The sequence below is a fragment of the Leucopleurus acutus genome (genome assembly GCF_964270905.1).
Source record: "Leucopleurus acutus genome assembly, chromosome: 1".
Lineage (NCBI taxonomy): Eukaryota > Metazoa > Chordata > Mammalia > Artiodactyla > Delphinidae > Leucopleurus > Leucopleurus acutus.
Genome location: NC_139142.1, coordinates 183,435,205 through 183,461,368, shown reverse-complemented (window position 1 = coordinate 183,461,368; position 26,164 = coordinate 183,435,205). Strand labels below are relative to the sequence as shown.

Sequence of the window (26,164 nt, the reverse complement as noted above, 5' to 3'; positions counted from 1 at the left end):
CTTCAGCTTCTTGGTGTCAGTAAGTGTTTTATATATACAAGAGTGCATGAATGAAAAAGTATACACGTATTTAGAAGGAAAAATATTTTGAAAATGGGTGGAAATAAACCAAATGAGTTTAAGAGATCATAGTGAATGGTGGTATTGGGGGAACAGCTAAATCCTCTTGGATTTAGCAGGAGCGTGTGTTAGTAATTTAGTTGTAGGGATTTTTTAAAAAATCTTAAGTAATGAGTCCTAGCTATTTCTCACGTAGACACTTCTTTTTCTCTTATAGCCAAATATTAGAAACATGCAGTTGGTTTTTAGTATTTATGAATTAAAAAGTCTAAATTCTTTGTAATTTCTGTTACTTCAGGATTTGCTTACCCTTTCGAAACCATAGGTAACTGATTATTTTTTTACGTTTCTATTTCTTATTGTAGTAAAATACACGTAAGATTTACCATTTTAACTATTTTAAAGTGTACAGTTCAGGTACATTAAGTACATTCACATTAATGTACAGCCATCACCATTCGTCTCCAGAACTTTTTTCATCTTCCCAAAATGAAACTCTTCACCCATTAAACACTAACTCCCCATTTTCCGTTCCTCCAGCCCCTGGCAACCACCATTCTACTTTCTGTCTGTGTGAATTTGACTTCTCTAGGTCCCTCATACATGTGAAATCATAGAGTACTTGTCCTATTATGACTTGCGTATTTCACTTAGCATAATATCTTCAAGATTAAATTTGATTTTTTAAAATTATAATTTGTGATGAGATTAAAAATGGAGATTACATTAGCTTTTAGTAGAGATTGGGAATCTTTGTGTATTTTCTTTGTAGAAGTTATTGTACGATGAAATAAATTAATGTTAATTTGATCTCCAGACAGAATATTATTAGAAACAACAGAATGTGCTACTGTATGTTGTGGTTTATAATTCTATTAAATTTAAGTTTTAAAATAATTTAAAAGTGGGACTGTTGAGCTAGTTTTAGAATAGATGATCTGGTGTTATAAAACCAGAAATCCTTTTAAATACTTCCATAGGTTTTAACTGACTAAAAGTGACAGGAGGGACTTCTCTGGTGGCACAGTGGATAAGACTCTGCACTCCCAATGCAGGGGGCCCGGGTTTGATTCCTGGTCGGGGAACTAGATCCCACATGCGTGCCACAACTAAGAGTTCGCATGCCACAACTAAGGAGGCCACGTGCTGCCACTAAGGAGCTGGCAAGCTGCAACTAAGGAGCCTGTGAGTCGCAACTAAGGAGCACGCCTGCTGCAATCAAGACCCAGCACAACCAAATAAATAAAATAAAATAAATAAAAATAAATATTAAAAAAGTGGGCTTCCCTGGTGGCGCAGTGGTTGAGAGTCCGCCTGCCGATGCAGGGAACGAGGGTTCGTGCCCTGGTCCGGGAGGATCCCACATGCCGCGGAGTGGCTGGGCCCATGGGCCATGGCCGCTGAGCCTGCGCGTCCGGGGCCTGTGTGCTCCGCAATGGGAGAGGCCACAGCAGTGAGAGGCCCGCGTACCGCAAAAAAAAAACCCCAAAAAACAAAACAAAACAATAAAAAAAGTGACAGGAATTATTTTTAGGTCATGTTTAGTGCCTGCAGTAAAGAAAAGGATATGGTGGAGTTTCTTTCCTTTAACTGGTCCTTGAGTTCCCTGTCAGGATGGGTGTCAGCGGGCCTAAGGAGGCCTGCTGTAGCCTTACCACTTGTGCATATCAAGTATTATCACAAAAGTTGGAGGAGCCACTTGAAAGAACCCATAGTAGGTTAGCATGAGGATAAATTCTTTGCTGAAAATAAACAGCAGTGGCTCAAGTTCCTGCAAAGTGCGTTGAAAGGCCAGATTTTGCAGAAATATCCCAGTAATGCCTTTTACGTGAAACTCTGGATTTAAGACAGACTCTTTCCCTCTTAGACGGTGTGAAAAACAACAAGTAAGATTTTTCTTCTTTCTTCTTCGTATGTCCAGGTTGGTAGCATTTTGAGGAGGAGGAAGGGAATCTGAAAGTTTTATCATTTGTGCTTCTGAACTGCCTCATTGCTGAAAAGAATTGGTGACCACCTACTTGGGGATGGAGGGTCTGCATTTCAAAGCTGTGATTAGCATAAAGAATCTTGAACATAGGACTTCAGTTATAAGTAATTTAAAAATATGTTTTCTAAGAACTACTCGATGACATTAATTCCAGCTCATGCATTGTTGCATATTTGTCGAGTACATTTGCCACCTCAGATAGTAAGGTTATAAACCCAGTGTTTATAAGTTTTATTATCCTGGTTTTTTGAGGTTACTATTTTTAGTGCTGAGAAAACTAATATATGAGGAACTTCAATCCTTGAATAAGTTTTTATCTGGCAGTTTATAACTGTGGGTAGGAGGGGTGCATGACTTAGTACAAAGTGCTTTGATGTTGCCATGTAGGAATTTTAAATTAAGATAAAAAACTTGATATAAGCATGAACAAAGAGAGAAGTCCCTGGGCAGAGAGAAGACCCCACAGGTGTGAGCGAGCTGTGCGTGAGCTCCCGGGGCCCCTGTGAGCGGGTAGTCTCCTCTGTGTCTCTGTGACATGGGGCTCTCGTCCTCGGCCACCTGTCAGTTCGCTCCTCTGGGCAGCGTGCGCCACCTCCTAGTCTCCTGGCCGGGAAACAAGTCTAATAGACTCGGCGAAGCACCAGGAAGAAAGTGTATTCATTGTGAGAACCTTTCGTCACGTGGATTATGTGTTGCTTTAGAATTTTCCCTACAGCTTCTCATTTTCTTTGGGATAATTGGGTTATCTGGAAATGGAAATCATTTAATAGTAGCCACTGCAAGACGAAGAGGAGGGCGTGTGGGGTGGGGGCCAGGTGATTATGCGGTAGCCCGTCGGAGATAGGCCACTACTAATTACAGCGTGTGGACCCTGCTGGGCGTCCAGAATTTCTGTTCGGTGAATTTATCCTTCTTTTGTATATTACACAGTATGAGTAGAGATGTTTTATAGGTGGGGCAAGCATTATTTCTTCAAAAAATGGTTCCTGAACTGAAATCTGTTTCAGAAGCAGAGGTCCTTAGTATTATGCTATTTTCTTAATTGATCTAGAAAGTAATCACCGCTTCTGGTGATTACGAGAAGTAGCTTATCAGTTTATGAAGGCAGCTACACATGACTTAGCACAAATGTAAATTTTGTATCGAATCTGATGTTACCTTGTTTGTGGAATTTCATGTATTAGGTTTGGGGAGGCATTTGTGCATCCGTGGTTATGTTTAAATGTAGCATTAGTATTACTTTATGCCTCATTTTGTTTAATATATTATCAAGAGAAGAAGATTTATAATGGAAATCTTGGCAGAGGGTTAAGTTTGTATTTATAATAATGCAGGGTGGTGCTTTACGTTATACTCAAAAGAACCAAATACAAAATTTTGTATGTAGTATTTATAAAGTGTATTTTTAAAATATGTACAGAAAGTTCCTGGAGAGGAGATATGCCCCACATGGTTGGGTAGATGTAGTGGCATTGTACTGTGAGAGAATTTTTTTTCTTTCTACTTTGCTGCTGTTTCCAACTTTTTAAAACAATGAAACCATATTACTTTTATAGTGAGGAAACTGCCCATTATAAGGGAAAGTCCATAGCAATCACTTTGGTAACCTTTATTTGATGGTGTATATAAATCACCTGTGTGCAGTCAGCATACATTTAGCTCGTGCGATATGCTTAATTTACCCCAAATGGAGTGCTTGCTTCCTATGACTTATTTATGTGGGGGTGGGATGGGGAGGGACTGAAGACAAAGGGTACATGTTAATAAGTTTCTGTGTGGTAACTCCTTTAGACATACTATTTGCTTTTGAGGTAATGGCTTACTGAAAAAGGAAAATAGGAGCAGAATCATGATATTCCGAAGATTGGTAATTTTTTATATTTAGATGACGTCATGGGGTTCTTTTAGAAATAGAAAATTTTTATAAGTAAATTATTTTTATTTCCTTTTAGAAAACTTTAAACACGGACCTTTAGAAAATATGATTTCTTTCTGTTTGTTTTCTGACCAGGACATGTATTCCTCTGAGAAACGTTGGACAGCAGATTTGGGTGTAGTGCCTGATCGGGACCACGTACAAAGACATCTCCAGTCATGGGTAAGTGCCCTTCCTCCTGTGTATCATTTCAGTCCTCTCAGGAGCATCTGCGGTGTTGTACTTAAAGAAAAAAATTATTACTGAGCAGATTGGAATTATGTCACTTCATCAGAGATTGGATAATCTGGTTCAGCCCAATACTGTGCACTTGCCTGTATTTAAACGAGGAGATTGATGTTTGATTTATTCTAAGAAGTTAGGTGTGGTGAGGATATCTGTGTCATTAGCTTCTTGGCTGGTTTAGTTCTACTATCTAAACTTTTCTGTTGACTAGCCATTGGAAAATGACTTTTTGGAAATATGAAGAGGGAAAAAATTGCAGTTGACCATAATTAGCAGAGGTTTTATTGTGTGAAATTTAATCATTAGGTAACATAGGTTAATATTATATTTAAGCAAAAAAAAGAAAGAAATCTGTTTATCAATGTCTTTGATGGATCAAGGAACCAAGTCTATCCTATAGACCTGTCTTGATATAGATTTTATCTTCTCAGTTGTGAGGGGATGGTATATGTAATATTTTCTGTCATTCCTTTCCACTACTGTTCGTGAACAGAACTGGATTTTACTATTTTGTGTTGTTTACTTTTAGAGAGTGAGGAAAGAATTAAGATTTAATCCTGACTGGAATCCTATGACAGTTCTGATGTACTTTTAGAGTACAGCTTTTTGATTATGGAAACCTTGGGATGAAGTGAGCATTTTCTTATTGGAATATAATATTAGAGAGTTTAAAATTTTTCACATGTTACTTATATTAATTATATTTACCTTAATAGGAATAGAGTCGCTTTTCTCATCAGTTTGAATAATCAGGCAGTTGATAAGTGAAAATGAAGCTGTTATTGTGAAATCTTTGAGTGCTTTCTGCTAAAAGTAATATTGCAAGTAGTGGTCTTTGGTTTTGGAGACTTTTCAGTGGGTTACTTTTTCGGTGGTGTGCTTTGAATAAACAAGGATAGTTGCCAGATGAGTTCAAATACAGATTCGGAAAGAAGCACCTTTGGTTATGTCAGCTCCATTCATATGAAGTTTTGTGAGAATGTTTACCTATCATAGAATGCCAACTCTAGTAAAGATGGTAATATGACTTCATGAACACTAAGAGCATTTTAGTTTAAAAAATGCTTACTTTTTTGGAAATGTAACTAAATTTTGTTTTGCGTTGTAACCTTAGTGGTCTGGTAGATCACTGTTACAGCTGGCAAGTTCTTTGAGGACAAATACAGGGTGTCTTTGATTTTTGAATCTTGGTGTCTAACACGACTGCCCCCTAAAACTCAGAGCCCTGTGAGCGTGAAAGCAGAGGGAGGGATGGCTTACTAGGCAGCCAAGATACGTATCGGAACCACCAACAATTTATCTATAAATTACAATGGTTATACTTCATTTGCAAGATTAAAATTTTTTTTTTATATCTACTAGTTCATTTCTCATTTCTGCTCGTTTGTATTTAATATTTTTTTGGTTGTTATTTATCTCTTCGAAGATCTCTTACATGCTTATTTTAAAGTCTTTTTCAGATCATTTGATGATTTTTGTCTTGTCTGCAGTGAGTTTATGTGTAGTTGTTGATATTGTTGGTGTTTTCATCATGTTCTGTAATTCTGCAGGCAAGTTCTGATGGGAGTTTCTTTTTTCTTTTTCCTGTGTGTGTGTGTGCGCGTGTGTGTGTCTCTCTGTCTCTTTGTGATTTCCCCTGCTGGTCTAGCAGATTTGCCGTTGTCTCTGCCTGGCTTTGGAGTTCCCAGATCAGAATCAGGTCTGTGTTAGTGGACCAGAGCCCCGGTCCCATGGTGACGTTGGGGATATCACAGATTCAGTCACTGAGGCAGCTGGCATTAGGTCAGCCGCTTCCTAAGCTGTAGCCTGAGTGCAGTTAGCAGAAGTCTTTTTCAGTCTAGTTTCCTATCAAGGAAGAGTGCCAGCCCAGTCCCTGGTTTTGAGCAAAAAGCCTGGCTACTGACCCTCGTAGCCCTTGTGGAGCCCTTGTTACACCACACGATCAACCCATAGTTAATCCCCGAGGATCAGCTGCCTGCTGCCTTTTCCTGCTTTGGGGCCCAGAGCTCAGCAGACCTCCTGGCTTCAGCAAGGCTCACACTTTGTGTTTCTGTTAGATTTCTGATCTGTGGAGACGTTTAACATGTTTGGGGGCATAGGTATGTCCTTTTGGTCATTTGTCTTCATATTTTATCTGTAATTTCTCTGTGTTTGTTGGGAAGAAAGGGAGCTGCAAAGCATGAACAATGCCATTGGGCATTTAACCACTGGGAATACAGTGAAGTCCCCAATCCTTACTTCACATTTAAGATTTAAAAATAAATCAGTTTCTGCTTAGTTCCCTGCTTCCTAGAGTTCCTCCCCGTCGTCCATTACCACTTCACTGGCTAGGTGAGCCCCGTGGGGCTGTGCCTCCGGAGCATGCTGCCTGCCTCACTCTAGTAGCTGTCGTCCTCCAGTAAAATCAGCGGCCTGTTTACTCTGATCTTCATCTGTTCTGTAAACTCCTTAAGGGCAAAGACTTATTCCTAGTGGTAAGTTCCTGGCACTCAGTAAATGCTCAGTAAATAGTGCATGGATTTGACGGTTCCTAAGTGACATCCTTACTATGTGGTAACTGTAGCTGTTCCATGTGTTATTATTCTTAAGTTGAAATTCAAGCTGCTCCCATGAAAAGAGTGTGTGTGTAGGATAAAGTGTTCCAAGTAGGGGAGCACTGTGAGAAAGGCATGAAGGTTTGACCATACAAGGATGTTACTGAGTAGTTGAACATTCTGGAATATAGAGCTGGGGAGGAGATGAAATCAGGGTCCGGGGGCATGTACATTTCTGAAGGTTTGGACTTCATATCTCAGGGCTTAGGAACTATTGAGGGACTTCAGTTAGGGGAACAACTTAAGATTTTATTCTGGAAAAATTACTCTGACAAAGAGACATTTTTGTTAGATGTAAATTAAAAAGATGGGTTACAGGCAGTATTTGCTTTGCCTAGTTTTGTTCTTAGTTTTCAGCCCTTTCGTTGCTCGCTTTGAAATAAACTTTGAGTTTCTTTCTTGCCAACTTGATTTTCTGTAGTGATGGAAAGAAATCATTCTCGAGCAGAGAACTGGAACCATGGATTAGGGAGTGTTGTCATGGTCTGTGCCGTGTTGCAGTTTCTATGGGGTTGTAAGTTTTCATAAAGGTGGGAGGGAACTGAGTATATCAGAGTTCCTGTTTTTGTAAAAATTACTGGAGAAGCATGGTACAGGTTAAAAAATAGGAAGACATGTCATGAAAGATAGAATTTCCAAACCTAGATTTGGGTGAGATTGACAACTAAAATTTTTTTCAGTATTTCTCTAGAGATTACAAGAAAGGTTGGATACTTGTATGTCTGGATGCGTTTAGCTCTGCAGGATTTCCTAACCCTTCCCATGTCATGAACCATGTAGGACATGGTAGTAGTTGTACAGCATGTGAGATAAACTAATGGAGATGTTTGGGGCTTGGAGGCTACCAGCTCTGACACCTCAGGCCGGGCCGAGGGATCTGTTTCTCTGCACATCCTGACACACAAATTGGGATGCTCCAACTGTAAGACCTAGAGAATTTGTTAGGTGCTTTAAGATGTTTTTCAGCTTTTAGTCTCAATTTTTATGTATTCTGTTAAGTTCTGAGGCCGAATATTGGTCTTGTGGAATATGTGTTATATGATGCTGCTATGCTGTGCATTTCATTGTGAATTGTTAACTTTATTACAATTTGCAAAAAGCCTTTTTCAGTACTTAAATTGACCTTAATTTTCTATAATGCATATTCAGCAATGTTTAGCATTTATCAGATTTGTTAAAGATTTTGTTTTATCAGATGGTGCCAAAGATGCAATAAAGTTGTTATATTTAAAGTCTGGCTGTCATTTAAAATGGATTTTTTAGATCTTTGATGAAGATTATAAAAGCAAGAGTAGTTTGTGTAAAGAGCAGTGCTTGGGACTTCCCTGGTGGCGCAGTGGTTGAGAATCTGCCTGCTAATGCATAGGGGACACAGGTTCGAGCCCTGGTCTGGGAGGATCCCACATGCCGCGGAGCAACTAGGCCCGTGAGCCACAACTACTGAGCCTGCGCCTCTGGAGCCTGTGCTCCGCAACAAGAGAGGCCGCAATAGTGAGAGGCCTGTGCACCACGATGAAGAGTGGCCCCTGCTTGCCACAACTAGAGAAAGCCCTCACACAGAAACGAAGACCCAACACAGCAAAAATAAATAAATAAATTACTGAACTCCTACCCCCAACATCTTCTTAAAAAAAAAAGACTCCACCTGCCAATGCAGGGGACACGGGTTCCAGCCCTCGTCCGGGAAGATCCCACATGCCGCGGACCAACTAAGGCCATGCGCCACAACTACTGAAGCCCACATGCCTAGAGCCTGTGCTCCGCAACGTGAGAAGCCCACACACCACAAGGAAGAGTAGCCCCCTCTCGCCGCAACTAGAGAAAGACCGCGTGCAGCAACAAAGACCCAACACAGCCAAAAATAAATAAATAAACAAATTTATTAAAAAAAGAAGAGCAGTGCTTAACAATTTCTAGATGATTATTTTGATGGAATATGTTAAAAAAAAAAAAGCCAGAAAAGCACCAAAAACCAAAAGTGATAATTTAGGGTACTAATTATTTTTCTTTTCCTAAGTTTTAAGTTAAAAAAAATAAAGCTTATCTAATCTATTAAAATTTTTAATCTTTACTTCTGTATTTATTTCATTTTCTTTGGAAAAGTTTTGCTCTGTAAGTAATTATATGAAATGTTTCCTAGGCGAGTCTTTTTGGATGTTGACTGGGCAATCCAGGAGTGAATCTGTTGTGTGGGAGAGTTTGATCCTGCCCTTTGGCCTAAATAGTGGAGTGAGTTTTTTGAGGTTACTTCAGGATATGAAATATTTCTCTTTTATCTGAGGAAAAAGTAATGACAGCGAATAATTTGGGATGTGGTGTATTTGTTGCTTTCTAATAAGAGTAGAAGTAAATATCATCATTCGTTGGAACGGTAGACTAAGAGATGATGCTGAAGTGAAGAACACTTTAACATTTGTTAGAGCAGATAATGTTACAAATAATTGAGGAGATTACTAAATCCCTGAGTGGTGGGATAAGGATTCTTCTGAGTCTTTTTATTAAATAGAAAAAATCATGCAACAAGTAAGATAGGACTTTCCCTAAGTACTGGCTACATCTTCTCTCTATAACAATAGCCTATCTAGATGTATATCCTGTTTTATGGAATAGCTGTGTACCTCAGAAGTTGGGCAGAAGTTAAAGAAAAGAAAATTTAAGTTGAATTGCATTTTAAATACTGGCGTGTCTGCATTTAATGAAATCTGGAGAGAAATCCCCTTGAAAAGGACATTAATTTCCGAAAATAGAGTTTGAGTTTTACAATTTTTTCTTGAATTCATTTTATTATAACTGATGTACTGGTTTGAAAAATTTCCTATCTCTTTAACAAAAACTTCTCTAAAAACAAAAACTTCTCTAGTATATTCTATATGAAAATATTATAGGTATGACTTTTAGTATTTCTCATTCATCAAAAGACATATAATGGAAAACAACTTGTAAGTGATATTTGTTATATGGTCTACAACTAGTTTATCTACATATAATTAACATCAGTTTGTTTTTTTAAAATAGTGTCTGGACAGCTGTATACTATCACTTTTTGCATTTAGTCAAATAGACATTTTCTATTAAGAGAATTTGAGCCTGTCAGTGTATATGATGGATATCATTGTATAGTTGTCTTCTCATTTCCCAGATATGTGAAATTGATGTTAAAAATTTCCTAGCCTCGATCTTTCTCCCTTAAAACTGATCTAAAATGATATTTTGGTGTTACTTTTTTTTTCTTTTTTGGAGAGAGACAAGTGATTATGTAATAATTCTTTCTAGCCTCTCTTTAAAGCCTTGGGCTGAAAGGATGAAGAATATAGCGAGAACGTCTTCCCAGTTTCCCTTACCCCAGTCTCCCACTCCCACTTCCAGCACTGAGCCATAGTTAGTTATTTTTTTTTAAAAAAAGGAAATGTTGTATAGGTTTCTATCATGATTGTGGTCCAGAAGTTAGGAGGGCAAATGGAACTGAAAACTTTTTATATGAGTTATCTCTTATTTAGCTTCAAAGATGGTGGTCATCGTATAGGCAGATGGTAGTGGAGTGCTATTTTCCCCCCTAAATGCAGAAGCTGACTTCTGCTGGCATTACCTAGGTACCCCTGGAATTGCAACAGTTTTCTTTCTGCTTACACATTTGGAGCATTCAGGTGTTAAACTTTAAACAGTGGGATGTAAAAAGATTATGGTCAGATACTAACATACACTCATATACATCTTATATTAAATTGTGGGGCATTTGGAATTGCAATGTCTTTTTAAAAGTACAGTTGCCTGTTTCAGATTCTAGAAGAATGGAACAGAACTGGAATTTATTGGATGCACTGATAAAAGCTTTCGACACTATATATATATACACTATATATATATATATATATATATATATATATATAGTAAAGTACTGTGATCTCCTCACTGGTTAACCTTGTTATATTCTAATAAATGCAAAGTAAGGCAAAATATGTTTGCTTGACTATAACTTAAAAGAAATTTGAAAAGCAAACATGTATTAAGTTTTTATGTAAACCTACAGTAGTTGGTCTTTTGTATTTTCCTTAGGTAATAACTTTCTGTTCTTTCCTTCTGTGATACGTAGATATAGATCAAGTAAGTGTATGTACCAGGAAAGGAGGAACTAGGTATTACCAGTGTTGGAAGAATATTACAAACTTGTTTCCTTGTGACAATTATGGCACAACAAAATTTGAATTTGATTTTTCAACCTGCTTGAATTTATTGTTTTAACTGCAGTAATACAAGGTTATATGCCAAATGATTGATTCAGACTGTTAGAATATGATTGCCAAGATATATTAATATTTCATTGGCATGCTTTATTATAAAAAATGTTGTTTCTGGTGGTAGAAGTAACCTAGAAGCTATATGAAAGGGGGTTTCCTTACTGCTAACTAAAGAGAAAGCTTCTTTTTTGTACCCTCTTTTGGGTTAGGAAAGATCCTTCTCTGTTGCCATGAAGAATGCACATGGTCTTGATCCATATTACCACACATGGAGGCCATAGGGCCATTGTGATTAAAAAAAAAAAATCAGCCTTAGACCTTTCATGGAACTTTGTACCTATATGTACCTATGGGTATATGTACCTATATGTACAGGGAACTTTGCCCAGGACCGGAGAAAAACCCCGCCCCAACTTTTTAGGTACCCAAACTGACTTTGTTAAAAGGAACTTGGATCTCAAATGATTACTTAGTAGAAGTAACTCTCCACTTAAGAAAGGTATACTTAAAAATGTTGACTTGTGTTTTAAAAGTGGAGTCATTATTCTCTTTTCCCCTAAAATGTGATGTAAAAAATTTTTAGCTATCAGGTTTTAGTCTAACCTTAAAGCTATGCTTTCTTAGCTCAGCGCTGAGCTGCATTCTGATGGACAATAATAACTTCTAGGTCTGCAGAATTTTCCTTCTTAAGTTATTTTTTTCTGTTTAGTGCCTATCTGTTCTCAGCAGGTGAAATTCTACCTCTGATATAGTGAAATTCTATCCTTCCTTCCCACCCAGTCCAACTTTATTTTTTCCATGGGATCAATACTTTATTTTATTTTTAAATATCTGAATGTGTATTTTAAAAATACACGTTATTTATTTTTGGAACCATTTGAGAATAGGTTGCATATATCGTGTATTTTGATGTGTAGTTCTGAAGAATAAGGATACTCTCTTACATGACTGCAGTAAAACTATCAAAAAGATAAATTATGTTTATCTGGTCTACAATCCTTATTTCATTGCTGACAGTTTCCCCAATAATGTCCTTTATGACAATTCTGTCCTTCCAGTGACGGGTCCAGCTGAGTATCGTTCACGCCTTGCGTTTAGTGTGAAGTCTCTTTAGTCTCCTCTAATCTGGAAGGTTCCTCAGATGTTCTTTTTTTTTTTTTTTTTTCTTTTGCGGTTTGTGGGCCTCTCACTGTTGTGGCCTCTCCCGTTGCCGAGCACAGGCTCCGGACGCGCAGGCTCAGCGGCCATGGCTCACGGGCCCAGCCGCTCCGCGGCATGTGGGATCCTCCCAGACCGAGGCACAAACCCGTGTCCCCTGCATCAGCAGGCGAACTCTCAACCACTGCGCCACCAGGGAAGCCCTCTCCTAAGATGTTCTTTATCTCACATGATGTGGTATTTTAGAAGAATACAGACCAGTTCTTTCACGAGTGTCCCTGAGGTTAGGACTGTCTGAGGCTCCTCTCCCGGGATCCGTCCTGGCTTGTGTGACTGGTCTGGGGGCATTCCTACAGGAAGCTGTCTGGAAGGGACAGGAGGACTGCGTGGTGATCTCTCCATTTCCTTCCGATTTGGTTCTTTCACAGAAAAATTTCCCATTTCTTCTTTAATTGAAATAGGATTCAAATCTCTTATATAAGAACAGGATTTATTATTCTACTGGTTTCTGTTTTGCTTTTATTGCAAAGACTTGAGAAAAATGGTAATGAAATATTTTCTAGAATGTGAGATGACCTTGAAAGGAGACATTTGGCTTTTATCAAGAGAAATTCCTTTCCGTATGATTCCTGTTTTGAATTACATTGACGAAAATCTCAAGATGCTCTTGAATAAGTACTATGAAGGTGTAAGGTATAGCGCTGTTGAATTTAGTTTTTTTTTAATAACAATAAAGCAGCTGCAGCTCTTCATATATAAATTGAATTTGCTTCACTAAAGGTTAGCCCTTCCCATAACCTGGTGCTTCTTTGTCTTTGTCCTAATAAATTTTCTTTAGCTAAAAATAGAATAGGTGAACGTATCAAGACTTTGATTCTCATTGGGTTTTTATGGGTTATATTAAATTTAATGTGAAATGTCAGGATACTTACTATCTGTAGTTATAATTCTTAAAAGTTTAATAATTGAAAGGTATATTGGAAGCTAGAAAATTGACAGAATATTGCAAAGTATGAGAGATTCAAAACTTGTTTTTAGACAACATTGAGACAGGCGATGCTATAAATTAATTTCTTAAAATGTTTTAAGAGTTGTGGTGTATGAGTCTGATTTTAAAACAAATTTTAAGGAAGAGAATGTATGATTTAGAATAAATATTAATAATGTTTTCTTTTTAGTACTAACATATTTAGTGAGCACCTCCCCGTGCACTGCTGCTATGTTGGTCTTTGGGGATATAGACAAGGACAAGACTAACATGGCCCTGGGCCTCATGGAGCACAGAACTAGTGGGGAGGACAGATACCACAGTGCTGTTAATGCAAAAAGGGAAGCTGGTGTCTGCAGGAGCCAGGGAACCTCCTTCTGGGAGGGCAGGAAGACTACCCTTAGGAAATCATATTCTAGATGAGGCCTGGCTAAGTGAAGAGGAAGGGGGAGAGGGTTCTAAACAGAAGGAACATGTGTGAAGATCTGGAGTTAAGAGGTTGAGATTAAGATTAAGAAATTAAGGAAAATTTAGCATTGGTAGAAGTAGGTGTTCGGAGGGGATTAAGTTGGTAACTTCAGTTTAGATAAACACCCTACTGTTGCCTCCATTTTGTACTTAATTTTATCTAATCTCATCTAAACTAATCTGTTCTCTTCATTTTCTCTAATCCCCTTTTGTTGTTTTAAAGTATAATTGTAACATTAAAATAAATACATTTGGGAATGGGGGGGAAGTCATTGGTAACCCCACTTGTTTGCTTTTTTGCATATGGTCCTCTGGTATTGTCCAGATAGTATATATTTTGATGTAATTGGGTTCTTGGTGTATATGCAATTTTATATTTGGATTTCTAACATTGAATTGTGTTTAGATAGTTATCATATTTCCATAATTGGTTTTATACTTAGAATTCATAATTATATTCCTTAAAGGTAATGATGCATAGTAACTTATTTAACTACGTCCCTATTTTTTTTTATTTATGATGGTTCATTTTTTAAAAAATGTTTGTAAAATGAGTATCATTGATGACTTTGCCCTGTTTCTTAAAAAAAACAACTATAATTCTTTAGGCTAGATTTATAGTATTGAAATGTTCTTCCTGTCTTTCTTAAAAGACTGCATCAATTTACAGTGACTCTGGTAATTGGTGTACAAGGATACCAGTTTCACCATGACTAGCTCAGTAGGCTCAAAATGACATTATACTGTTGCTTTCAGTTGCATATTTGATTTTTAGACAGGATAACTTTCCAAAAAATTTGTGGTAAATATCCATAATGTAAAATTTGCCATCTTAACCACTTTTAAGTGTACAGTTCAGTAGCATTAAGTATATTCACATTGTTGTGCAGCCAATCTCCGGAACTCTTTTTACCTTGCAAAACTGAAACTCCGTATTCATTAAACAACTTCATATTCCCCTCCCCACATCCTTTGGCAACCACCATTCTACTTTCTGTCTCTGTGAATATGACTACTCTGGATACCTCATGTAAGGGGGAGCATACAGTATTTGTCTTTTTGTGACTGGCTTATTTCATTTAGCATAATGTCCTCAAAGTTCAGACATGTTGTAGCATATATCAGAATTTCCTTACCTTTTAAGGCTGAATGATATTCTACTATATGGATTACATTTTGTGTATTCATCTGTTGATGGACACTTGGTTTGCGTCCACCTTTTGGCTATTGTGAATAATGCTGCTATGAACCTAGGTGTACAAATATCTCTTTGAGATTCTGCTTTCTGTTCTTTTGAGTATATACTCAGAAATGGAACTGCTGGATCATATGGCAATTCTATGTTTAATTTTTTGAGGAACTGCCATACTGCTTTTCACAGTGGCCACACCATTTTGCATTGTACTAGAGTTCCAATTTCTCCACATCCTTGTCAACACTTGTTATTTTCTATTTTTGGATAGCAGCCATCCTAATGGGTGTTCAGGAGGTATAGCATTGTTAGGATATCTTTTTCATGTGCTCACTATTTACATTTTCTGTTGCATCATATCCTTCTAAAATAGTCTTTTCTTCCAAAATGCTTATTGAAAAATCACAGATTTTTAACCTTGGATGATGCTTTTTTGTCCCTCCAAAAATTTATTATGAAACAATATAGTTTTTTGTTTTTTTGTTTTTTTTTTTTGCAGTACGTGGGCCTCTCACTGTTGTGGCCTCTCCCGTTGCGGAGCACAGGCTCCAGACGCGCAGGCTCAGCGGCCATGGCTCACAGGCCCAGCCGCTCTGTGGCATGTGGGATCTTCCCGGACCGGGGCACGAACCCGTGTCCCCTGCATTGGCAGGCGGACTCTCAACCACTGCGCCACTAGGGAAGCCCAACAATATAGTTTTTATATGTTTATTGGAACATAGGTAATTTTGTGGTGGTTGGAGGAGAGAGAATGCGCAGTATACAGAAAAGGCAGAGATGGAAAAAGGTTTCAGAAAGGGAGGAAGAGCAGAGAATGATAGGTACCATGGATCAGTTTTGCTCAATGTATTGTTCTGTCAAGGACTCTCTTAATGGTCTTCCTTCCCTGTTGTGGTTAATGTGTTATGGTGATTACAGATTTTATATTGAGGAAACGCTGGAAAGACCTTTCTGAATGTTGAAGAGACTGCTGTGTTTATGTACACAAGCACTTTTATGAACTCTATAGAAATCCCTATGTCTTTATGTTTGTATGTTATGTGTGTGTGTATATATATCTCCCCACATAGGACTGTTTGATCTTAAATGTGATGTTATAATGAATTATGATTTATTCCAAATTGAGTTATGATTTATTTTGAGATAAACATATACTTAAATGATTTTTAATATGTGTTTTTTTTTAATAGAGCATTAAATTTATTTCAGTTGTATCCTGGTGTTCTTTTTTTTTTTTTAAACATCTTTATTGGAGTATAATTACTTTATAATGGTGTGTTGGTTTCTCCTTTATAACAAAGTGCATCAGTTATACATATGCATATGTTCCCATATCTCTTCCCTCTTGCGTCTCTCTCCCTCCCACCCTCCCTATCCCACCCCTCCAGGCAGTCACAAAGCAACAGCTGATCTCCCTGTGCTATGCAGCTGCTTCCCACTAGCTATCTACCTTACGTTTGGTAGTGTATATATGCCCATGCCTCTCTCTCGCTTTGTCACAGCTTACCCTTCCCCCTCCCCATATCCTCAAGTCCATTCTCTAATAGGTCTGTGTCTTTATTCCCGTCTTGCCCCTAGGTTCTCATGACCACATATTTTTAATATGTGTTTTTTAATGGTAATGAATTTTTTAAAACTAATTATGTTATTTCATAGCTTTGTTAAAATCTGGAGTAGGTCAGATTGCCTGGATACTGTGTTTTCTTTGAATTCTTGATTTTGAAAATAAAGTCATATTTAAATTTCCTTATTATGACTAGAAAGTCTCTTTTCCTTCCATATCTGTGCATTCATCTGCATGTAGCTTGGGAAAGTCAAAAGAGAGGTCATTTCTGCACAAAGGAAAGCTTACTTTAAAAATTAAAAATGTGGTAATTCAGAAATTGGAATATGTTCAGTTATAATGTACTATGTATGGCCTTTAATTCACACCGTTTTTCCACTTAACGGCACATGCTCCAGTCATCCAGTGCTTACTCGCGGTAGTCATCTCAGTTGTAATTCAGTAATGAATTGTGTAATTATGTGTTTAATGCCAGTTTCTCTTGGAAGAATGAAAGGAGGTTGATCACACACCTGTAATAATCAGCAACTGGCATTGTATCTACTAGGTACCTGCTAGGTATTGTACATACATATTAGATGCGTAATATATTTTGTATGGATGAACAAGATTTTATTGCCTTTAACATGCACTTCGGTGTACAATCAGTACATTAAGAATTTGTGAAGATGTATTGGGATAACATGTTTGTATTTCCCTTGCTTGTAAAGCATATTTTGTACACATTTATGACAGTTTCCACTGAGCTACACAGTTGAGCAGTTTCTTGGTTGCTTTTTATAAGTAAAATGAATTGCCCTTTGGTAAAATATTTTTAAAAACTGGTTTTAGGGCTTCCCTGGTGACGCAGTGGTTGAGAGTCTGCCTGCCGATGCAGGGGACACAGGTTCGTGCCCTGGTCCGGGAAGATCCCACATGCTGCGGAGAGGCTAGGCCCATGAGCCATGGCCGCTGAGCCTGCGCGTCCAGAGCCTGTGCTCCGCAACGGGAGAGGCCGCAGCAGTGAGAGGCCCGCGTACCGCAAAAAAAAAAAAAACAAACAAAAAACAAAACTGGTTTGGAAAGAATTGCTAACTTAATTACATTAATACAGATACTTTGTTCATAAACAGTTACTGTATCTAATATACTTGGAGATTATGTAAAAGAAGGATAATATCAACATCCATAAACATATTCTGTGGCTCTTTCCACATCCTACAATTTCAGGACATTTACCTTCATATCTTCTTTATTTTGTTTTACTTTTTTTCTATGAAAATCTGTGAAGATAGTTGATGAGCTTTTGATAATGTTAATTTTTAAATACCCAGTGTGAATTATTAGGAACACTATTTGGACAGAAAACAGTATAGATTTTTAGGTATAGAAAAAATGTAAAACTTTTATTTTTTATAAACAGTATATGTTGTATTTTCTATTGATGAGTTTGTAGAGATTGATTTTCAGAATTCTAGAACAAAGTGACTATATTTCAGCCTTACAGTTAAAGTAGAATGACAAAGAAGTGAAGTGTATTAACTGGTTTATTAAACCAAGAGGAAACCAGTTGGAAGTGGTTCATAGCTTAATATTCAATAGTGTTTTTCTGTCTGCAGGCCGACTGACATCTGGAATATTTACAGATTATTTTTGTCACAAGAAGTGTGGCCTCTCACATTTTTTCTTCTCACTTATCTACATGTTCTGAAAAAAGAATGACAGTAGTTTAATTCTGAAATATATTTCCAGGAAAACCAAAGAAGTTTTCTGAAAATTGGGTAGAAAAAATCTAAATCATTGGCAAGAATGAAAAGATGCTGGGTTGTTATTCATTTGATCCAAAAATTTTGTGGACAGAGCACAGTGCAAATATCCTGGTCTGTGTTTATTTTATGAAAGAGATGATGAAATATTCAGAAGTGTGAAAACACATATCAATTCTAAAAGAGTATGCGTACTGTTATCTCATTTTTGTAAAATCAGCAAGCAAAAAGTACATGAAAAGTCTGAAAGGTTGTTGGGAGTGCTTATCTCTGTATAATGGGCCTAAGAGAGATTTTTATTTTCTTTTGGCTTATTTTTGGATATTTTTTTCTACAGTGAACATGCATTCTTTTTGTAAAGAGAAAAACTATTAAAGATGTAAATTGAAAAAAAGAAGCAAGCAGAAACCTTGTTAAATTAATTTGCAGTTCTTTAAGATTCTAAGGAGTTGGTTTGAAGTATCTATAACACTATTTTTATGGATAGTAATATAATTCTGCTTTAGAATATATGGATTCTCTTGTACTTGTTTTCACTTAGGGCCAAGAAAGATGCTCCAGTGAACTTGTTCATGGTTTTATTAAATGAATGAGGGAAAGAATACAAATGAGATCAAATTCAATCTTGTTCTTTCTCTCTTCCTGTTTCTTTTCTTTCTTTTTTTTTTTTTTTTTTCGGTGAGTGAGGAATGGTGGGAAAAGATTTCTTTCCTCTGCTGAGCTGTTTTATCTTTATGTCATTTGTCATACAGTTCCTGTTCTTGATCCCTTTTCATCTGAAACAAGTTGATTTTTGCCTTGTATTCTCCTCTGGAGAAAGGAAAATGGCACAAATTGAAATATCCAAACAGGAGTAGAGAGTGCTGTATTTCTCTCTTTGTCATGTCTTTCTTGTTCTCTCACGGGTTTTCTCCCTTGTGTCTGCTCTGGGAATGCTGGATTTGGAAGTGATGGGAAGGAAAAGTAAATCAGCGGTTTTGGGGCTTAGCCAAAAGTTAGTGGTTTTGGGGGTGGCTATGTATAACAAAAATACAAATGTAGGAAACAAGATTGAGGTAAGAATTTTTCTGTTAAAAAAAGAAGTAGCTCACAACTGTTTGCAGGCAGCCCATTGCAAGGGCAACTATAATAATATTCCTTGTCCTCCAGGCCACATGAATCTCTCATGTATGTTGGCAATTAGGATTTTTGTTTTAAGCACGCTCTCTCTTGTTAAACTCTGTACTCTTTGGATTTATCTTTGTATTAAAGTCTGAAGAGTGGGATGTAGATTAAATATGTATTAAATATAGATTTCCTTCGTAATTTTTTATAAAGACTATTATTTTCAGAACAGTTTTAGGTTTACAGAAAAATTGAGCGAAAAGTACCAAGAGTTCCCTCATAGCCCTGTTATTAACATCTTACACCAGTGTGGTACATTTACTGCAATTGATGAGCCAATATTGAAGCATTATTGTTAACTAAAGTCCATAGTTTACATTAGGGTTCACTCATTGAGTCATATGTTATATGAGTTTTGCCAAATGTATAATGACATGTATCTGTCATTACGATACCATACAGAGTAGTTTTCACTGCCCTAAAAAATCCACATATTCATTCTTCTCTCCTTCTTCCCAAATTCCTGACAACTACTGATCATTTTATTGTCTCCATAGTTTTGCCTTTTCCAGAATGTCATGTGGTTGGAATCATATACTATGCAGCTTATTTCAGATTGACTTCTTTCACTTAGCAATATGCATTTAAGATTCCTCCATGTATTTTTGTGTTTGATAGCTCATTTCCTTTTATTGCTGAATAGTATTCCATTGCCTGGATGTAGCACAGTTTATCCAGAATTCACCTACTGAAGAATGTCTTGGTTGCTTCCAAGTTTTGGCAATTATAAAGGTTTTTGTGTGGACATAAGTTTTCAGCTCATTTGGGTAAATACCAGGGAGCACAATTGGTAGATCATATTAGTATATTATATTAGTATATTTAGTTTTGTAAGAAACCAGCAAATTGTGTTCCAAAGTGGCTGCACCATTTTGCATTCCCGTTAGCAGTAGATGAGAGTTCCTGTTGCTGCACATCCTTGCCAGCATTTGATGTTGTCAGTGTATTGGATTTTAGCCATTCAGAGAGATGTGCAGTGGTATCTGATTGTCTTAGTTTGAAATTCCCTAATGACATAGGATATTGAGCCTCTGTTCGTATACTTGTTTTCTATATATAACTTTTTTGGTGATGTGATATAGACTTTTAAAAGAACCAAAATGTAATTCCCTTTAAAAAAAAAGTACTGATAGTATAATGTGTTCTCTTAGAAAAGTATAGCAAAAGGAGACAGTAAATATTTACAATGCCACCATTCAGAGGAAAAATCATTGGTAACATTTTGATAGTTTCCTTCATACACCCATCTCTCTCTTTCCCCTCATGTATGTATAAATAAATGGCAATAGGGCATTCATTAACATTTTGTACTTTTCATGTTTACTTATCCACATATAGTTAGCTTTTCCTGTGTCATTCTTCTGGAATAGTGGTTCTTAACCTTGGCTGAATGTTAGGATCATTTGGGGGAGCTTTTAAAATTTATGGTGTTCAGGCTGCACCACAGGACAGGGAAGTCAAAATCTCTGTGGATGGACCCAGGCATCATACTTTAAAATATTTCCCAGGTAATTTCAGTGTGTATTGAAGATTGAGAACCACTGGTCTAGAATGTAATAGAATTACTTTTAAGAAAAAATATAATTCCCCAAACATCACATAAAATATGATGCCCTTTTTATAAAGTTCAGAACAACCAAACAGCAACACAAGGATTGTGTGTGTGTGTGTGTTTAATAAAATATAGATAGACATAAAGGAAATCAATGGAATGATAACTACTGGATTCAGGATGATTCTTACTTTGGGGTGAAAGCAGGGAGCTGAGTTGGTGTTTGGGGGCACCATAGGTTAAATGTAGATTATTGTTAACGTCCTAGTTTTTGTCTGGGTGGTTGCTTTGTGGCATTTATTAAATTATTGAAAATGATTAAATAATTAAGTGGATAATTAAAACTGGGCCATGCATGGACCAATGATAAGAGCTAAGGACTATGATTAAACCAATTCTTTGTGCCAGAGGCCCAATGAGGAAAAATATTAAGTAGATGAAAACTGTTACATCCCTCTTGTAAGTGTATACAGTAGGGTTGAAATATCTCAGTGGTTTGATACCCAGTGTCATCCATCTATAAAAACGAACAGGCTATTCCTTAGTAGCTAGAGATTTTACATACTTTCCTTTTTTTCTGAAAGTATACATTAATTCCACTTTCCTCCCAGAGTTTCATCCTAATGCAGTTGGTCAAAAACAACAAACGTGATAAAATTTGATATTCACTATAAACAAATACCTTATTAGAAACTCATGTATCTTAATCAGTTGCATGAGCTGATGTTACTTCTTGTGCCTTGATCAAAGGAGCTGCTGAATTTTCTGTGTCCCCCACCTGCCATGTTTTTACCCTTTGGAGCTCTGCACCATAGTAAGATGGGTGAGGGTTGGCCTTTTTCTCGTAAAATGGGAGAAGGGAGATTGTGTAAAGGGGTAGGAGTGGAGGACCGCTGCTTCAGGCATCTCCTCCAGCAGATCAGTTTTAGTGGCAAAGTTAATTCTTTTAAGCCTAACCATGCCAGAGTAAGCCCAAACTTGCCTTACAGGAGGGTTCAGAATGATCTCTGGGGTGAAGGAAGCAAGTATGAAAATGCACGTGCAAGCTAGGTAAATGTGTACATACATACATAGAGTTAACTGAAACACAGCCTATATACAAATGTGTAATTCTTATATTACTTATCTCCTCATCATTTTAAATTACTGTTTTGTATGATTTAAACATATATAAATATGAACACATACATATCTTTTTTAAACAATAAAATAATGCATATATTGGGATATGTAGTCAGAATTTAACTTATTTTGAAATAGTTTCAGACTTAGGAAAATGTTGCAAGAGTAACATAAACAGTTCTCATCTTCTCTTACCTGGATTTCCCAAATGTTAACATTTTACCACATTTGCTTTCTCATTCTAATAAATATTATTTTTGCCCCATCAGAGAGTAAATTAATGTATTGATATTTACCCTTAAGTACTTCAGGGTGTATTTCCTAACATCCAGGATATTCTGTTACATAACTGCCATGGAATGGTCATAGTCAGGAAATTAATATTGATGATCTATAGATTGTATTCAAATTTTGCCAGTTGTCTCAAAATGTCATATTTTTTCCTTTATCCCTTTCTGGTCCAGTATCTAATCTGGAATTGTGTGTTCCATTTAGTTATCCCGACTCTTTACTCTCCTCTAGTCTGTAACTGTTCCTCAGTCTGTCTTTGTATTTCGTGATCTTGACATTTTAGAGTACAGCTCAGTTCCATATATTAGAATATATGCTCATATTTTTACTGATGTAATATGTGATAAAAACATGAGAAGCGAATGAGAGAAACAAGAAAAAACTATTGGTAGGTTAGCAGAAGTTAAGGGCTAAAAGTGGTGAACCAGTGTGTTCAAACTGATCATTATATGATTTTCATTTTCAAAACCAATACTGATATCAGTGAGAATAGGGAGTTATGATACTTGAAATTTTTGGAAACACGAATACAGATATTCCTCTCTTCACTGATCAGATATGGAAGATAGAGTTGACTGAGAGGATGGTGTCCTGTATATCCCCTTCCTTGCATGGAAAGAGAAAAATTATGAGAGAAAGCAAAGCTACCAGAAAGTACTTTTCACAAACATCATTTCTTTCCCAGAAAAGTGGAAGTAATTTCTCAGGAGCTGGACATGCAAAGGACTGGAAAATAAAGCCAGTAGATACTTAATACCTGTTTCATGTTCAGAACTGCCCTAGGAAATGGGGCAAGGGCTAGAAAGAATTAGGGGAACTTGATTTGAAGGGTTTGACTTAAATGTTGATTTGTCTATTTCAGGTCTTCAAAGGGATTCATTGAAAAACAGTTTTGATTTGAGGTTTAAAACTTGGTCTTTGACCCATCTGAACTCTTGATTTGGTTTGCAAGTACAAACTCTTTAAAGATAATAGGTAGTTAGGATAATTGCTGTGTTTTGTCTTCATTTGCAAATATTTTCTCACCATCATGGATTTGTAGCACTTATGTCTTCAATTAACACCCGTATGGAGAATACATTATGGGCAGATATATATGCACATGTTACAGCACCTCTTCTTTGAAGAGCTGACAACTTTACCCTGAATTTCAAAACTGTACATTTTTACAGAAGAGACTTGGTGTCATAGAAGGCAGAAGCCTTTGGGTTTTGGATCCTGTGTTTTACTTCCAACCATAGTTGATTCACCATGTACCTCAGTTGTCCAACTGAAAAATGGGAAAATAACAAGCAAGGCTTTAACTGTGTGGAGGCAAAGGAACTGCCTTTGATTTGCTCTGGGATCTATTATTTTATGATACATTAAGAATATCAGTAAATGGGAAGGAAAGAAAACTAGGAAAGTCAGCAGTACAGTAAGAGGAACAGTTTGCTGGTGAAGAATCACTTTAGTAAATGTAACATTTGACAATGTGAACCTGAAGCTCATTTTTCTCTTTTAATTAACTCTGTAGGTTTACTTTGAAAAGGGCTGCTATGTGCTAACTAGAACACATGACAAAAGTATTAAATATTAATTGAGCATGGTTGCAGCTTGGCTGTTAAAAATCATATGGTTATACTTGATTTGAAAGTCTCTGGCCCACGCCTCTGATGGTGAGACCAATGCATTTACAGCCCTTCTGGGGATTTCCAGTGTGCGGCAGGACCGAGACCTCTCTTCAGGGGCTAGAACCTCAGGGGCATGTGTGAAGAGGAGGGCAGGGAATCCTTAGGATATTTTTTGAGGGACCATTTCTTCTGTGCAGATCTGGGAGCTTGGAGTTAGCAAGATAAAGTTGTATTTTTATCCACATTTTATTTTCTGTATTTCAAATATGAGATTTTTGAGAAATTGGAAAAGAGTATCAGGGCTTTGACAGTGCAGGGTATTTTGGTTGACTGCTTCCGAGTGTGTTTTTAAAAACTTGCACACAGCATCTGCAACCCACTATATGAGAATTTATAGCGTAGCACTTTATTTTTCCTGTCGTGACTTCTGTCAGAAAATGTTTTCGCTGTGCTTAGTGCTTTAACAGACGATTACTCATGTTTTGTTTTGCTTTGTTTATAACTTGTTAATGCTCTGCAAAGTCATACATTTTGGACTTTGAGGACGGTGGTTTTCACATGTGCAAAAATCACTTTGAATCCATCATTTCAAGAAGATGCAGCCCATCCTTTTGTTGTTTCTTATTAACTGCTTCAGAGCCTTCAGGGAGAGCTAAGCAGAGCATGTACTTCTCTGGAGTTGAACCGTGCTTGTGCCTGAGCTTCCTGAAAGCAGAGATGCAGTGAGCTCGCGGTGATGAAACCTGTTGGATTCCTGGAGGAAGCAGCTGGAGCCTTTGGCTTGTTAACTAGCAATGATTCACGTCTTGCAGATTGTAAAGGAGCTGGTGACACCATCCAGGCAAAAAGCAGCCAGAGTGAAGGAAGGTAGGAACAGCATCAGGATGAACAATCAGAGCACTTTAAGGCACTTAGAGATTTTTACGAATATCGACCTAAAGAGCAGCTATAGCTGGTTTGAGTTATAGAGTTTAGAGTTATCCTGTGTGCTTTTGCTCTTCTGATATATTACGGTATCAGAGGAGGATCAGGTAATGACATAATTGTGAACATGCCTCATTATTACTGTTTTTAAACCACAAATTAGAAGCATTTCATTTTATTACAAGGTATGAAGAGTGAGGAGAGGTTATGAAATATCTGCTGCGGCAGTACTTTTCATGCTGTAAGGATCCTCTCGCATTATTTATTTTGGAGGTAGAAGAATAATCTGTATAATCCTCTTCTCTTTTAACTTTAAAATATAAATTTTCATGGCAGAAATCAGAAGAGAACAAGCTAGGATTCTGCCTATAGCAGAGCAAAAGAATTAGATGGTTCTTATTTATGTGAATAAGTGATAAATAATAGTAATAAATATGAATTTAGTCAAAGAAGGGTAGATTTTATTGCCTTTTTCAGTGAATAATTGCTTTTTTCTGTCCATGATATATGCTTAATCAGCACTGTTTATATTTAAAATAGTCCTATATTTATAGCCTGTGACAGTTTGGGATATGCTGGAATACATTTTCAAAATCTTTTTAATTGCATGCCTGACTTACAGATCTTAAAACGAACTAATGCAGATACATCTTTGAAGAAATACTTGTATATTTTCTTTTTAAGCATTTGAAATAGTAAATCTCCAAAATAACAGGAATTAATTTAAGAAATGTAGGCCATCAGCTAAGTTTATAATACTGGCAATTTCACTAATTTAATCTAGGGTTTAAAATCAGTCAGTTGATAAATTTATATACCAGCTTTTTCATATGAAAGATATAGCATTCTGTCTTTATATGATTAGCGTAATATGATAGCGTAATATGATTACCTCAGATGATATAAAATATAGAGTACTTTGGATTTTTTAAAAAACTTGATATGATCTGTGTTTAAGGTGAAGCTTATGTGATTCCTCAAGTCCTATGTAAAATGATTTAGGGTAATGGTATTAAATAATATTGTAACATGTATATGGAATATTACAGCTGAAAGAAACCTTAGAAATCTTCTTGTCTGTTCTGATTTTATGGAAGAACATGGTATTTAAATGGACAAAAATGCATCTCACAAAGCAAAGAAACTATTGTCATTTACCTTTGAAAATGTGTTAGTCTTATTTAGGATATTTTACAATTATTTACCTCCTGTTTTCTCCTTCACTTTCTTCTGAAGCAAAAGATTGTTTCTATCTCTGAATAGCAGGATTCTAACAATTAGGCATTTTTAAAAAAGCTTTTCGCTTTTACTATTTCAAGAGAATATAAATCAGTTAATTTAATCCC

General features: G+C 36.7%; 1 protein-coding gene across 7 annotated transcripts in view; it reads left to right on the top strand.

Annotated features, from left to right (window-relative positions):
• The window catches only part of USP6NL (USP6 N-terminal like), a gene marked incomplete at its 5' end in the record, with an annotated part of 143,945 nt that overhangs the window by 12,943 nt on the left and 104,838 nt on the right, over positions 1–26,164 (top strand). For 6 of the 7 annotated variants that reach the window (XM_082852428.1, XM_082852425.1, XM_082852430.1 and 3 more), the window contains one exon: positions 4,059–4,145. In XM_082852428.1, coding sequence (XP_082708554.1) covers positions 4,142–4,145 — 4 coding nt within the window. Of the gene's footprint in view, positions 1–4,058; positions 4,146–24,688; positions 24,762–26,164 lie in introns of those variants that run through there. The other variant, XM_082852431.1, reaches the window with a different exon arrangement.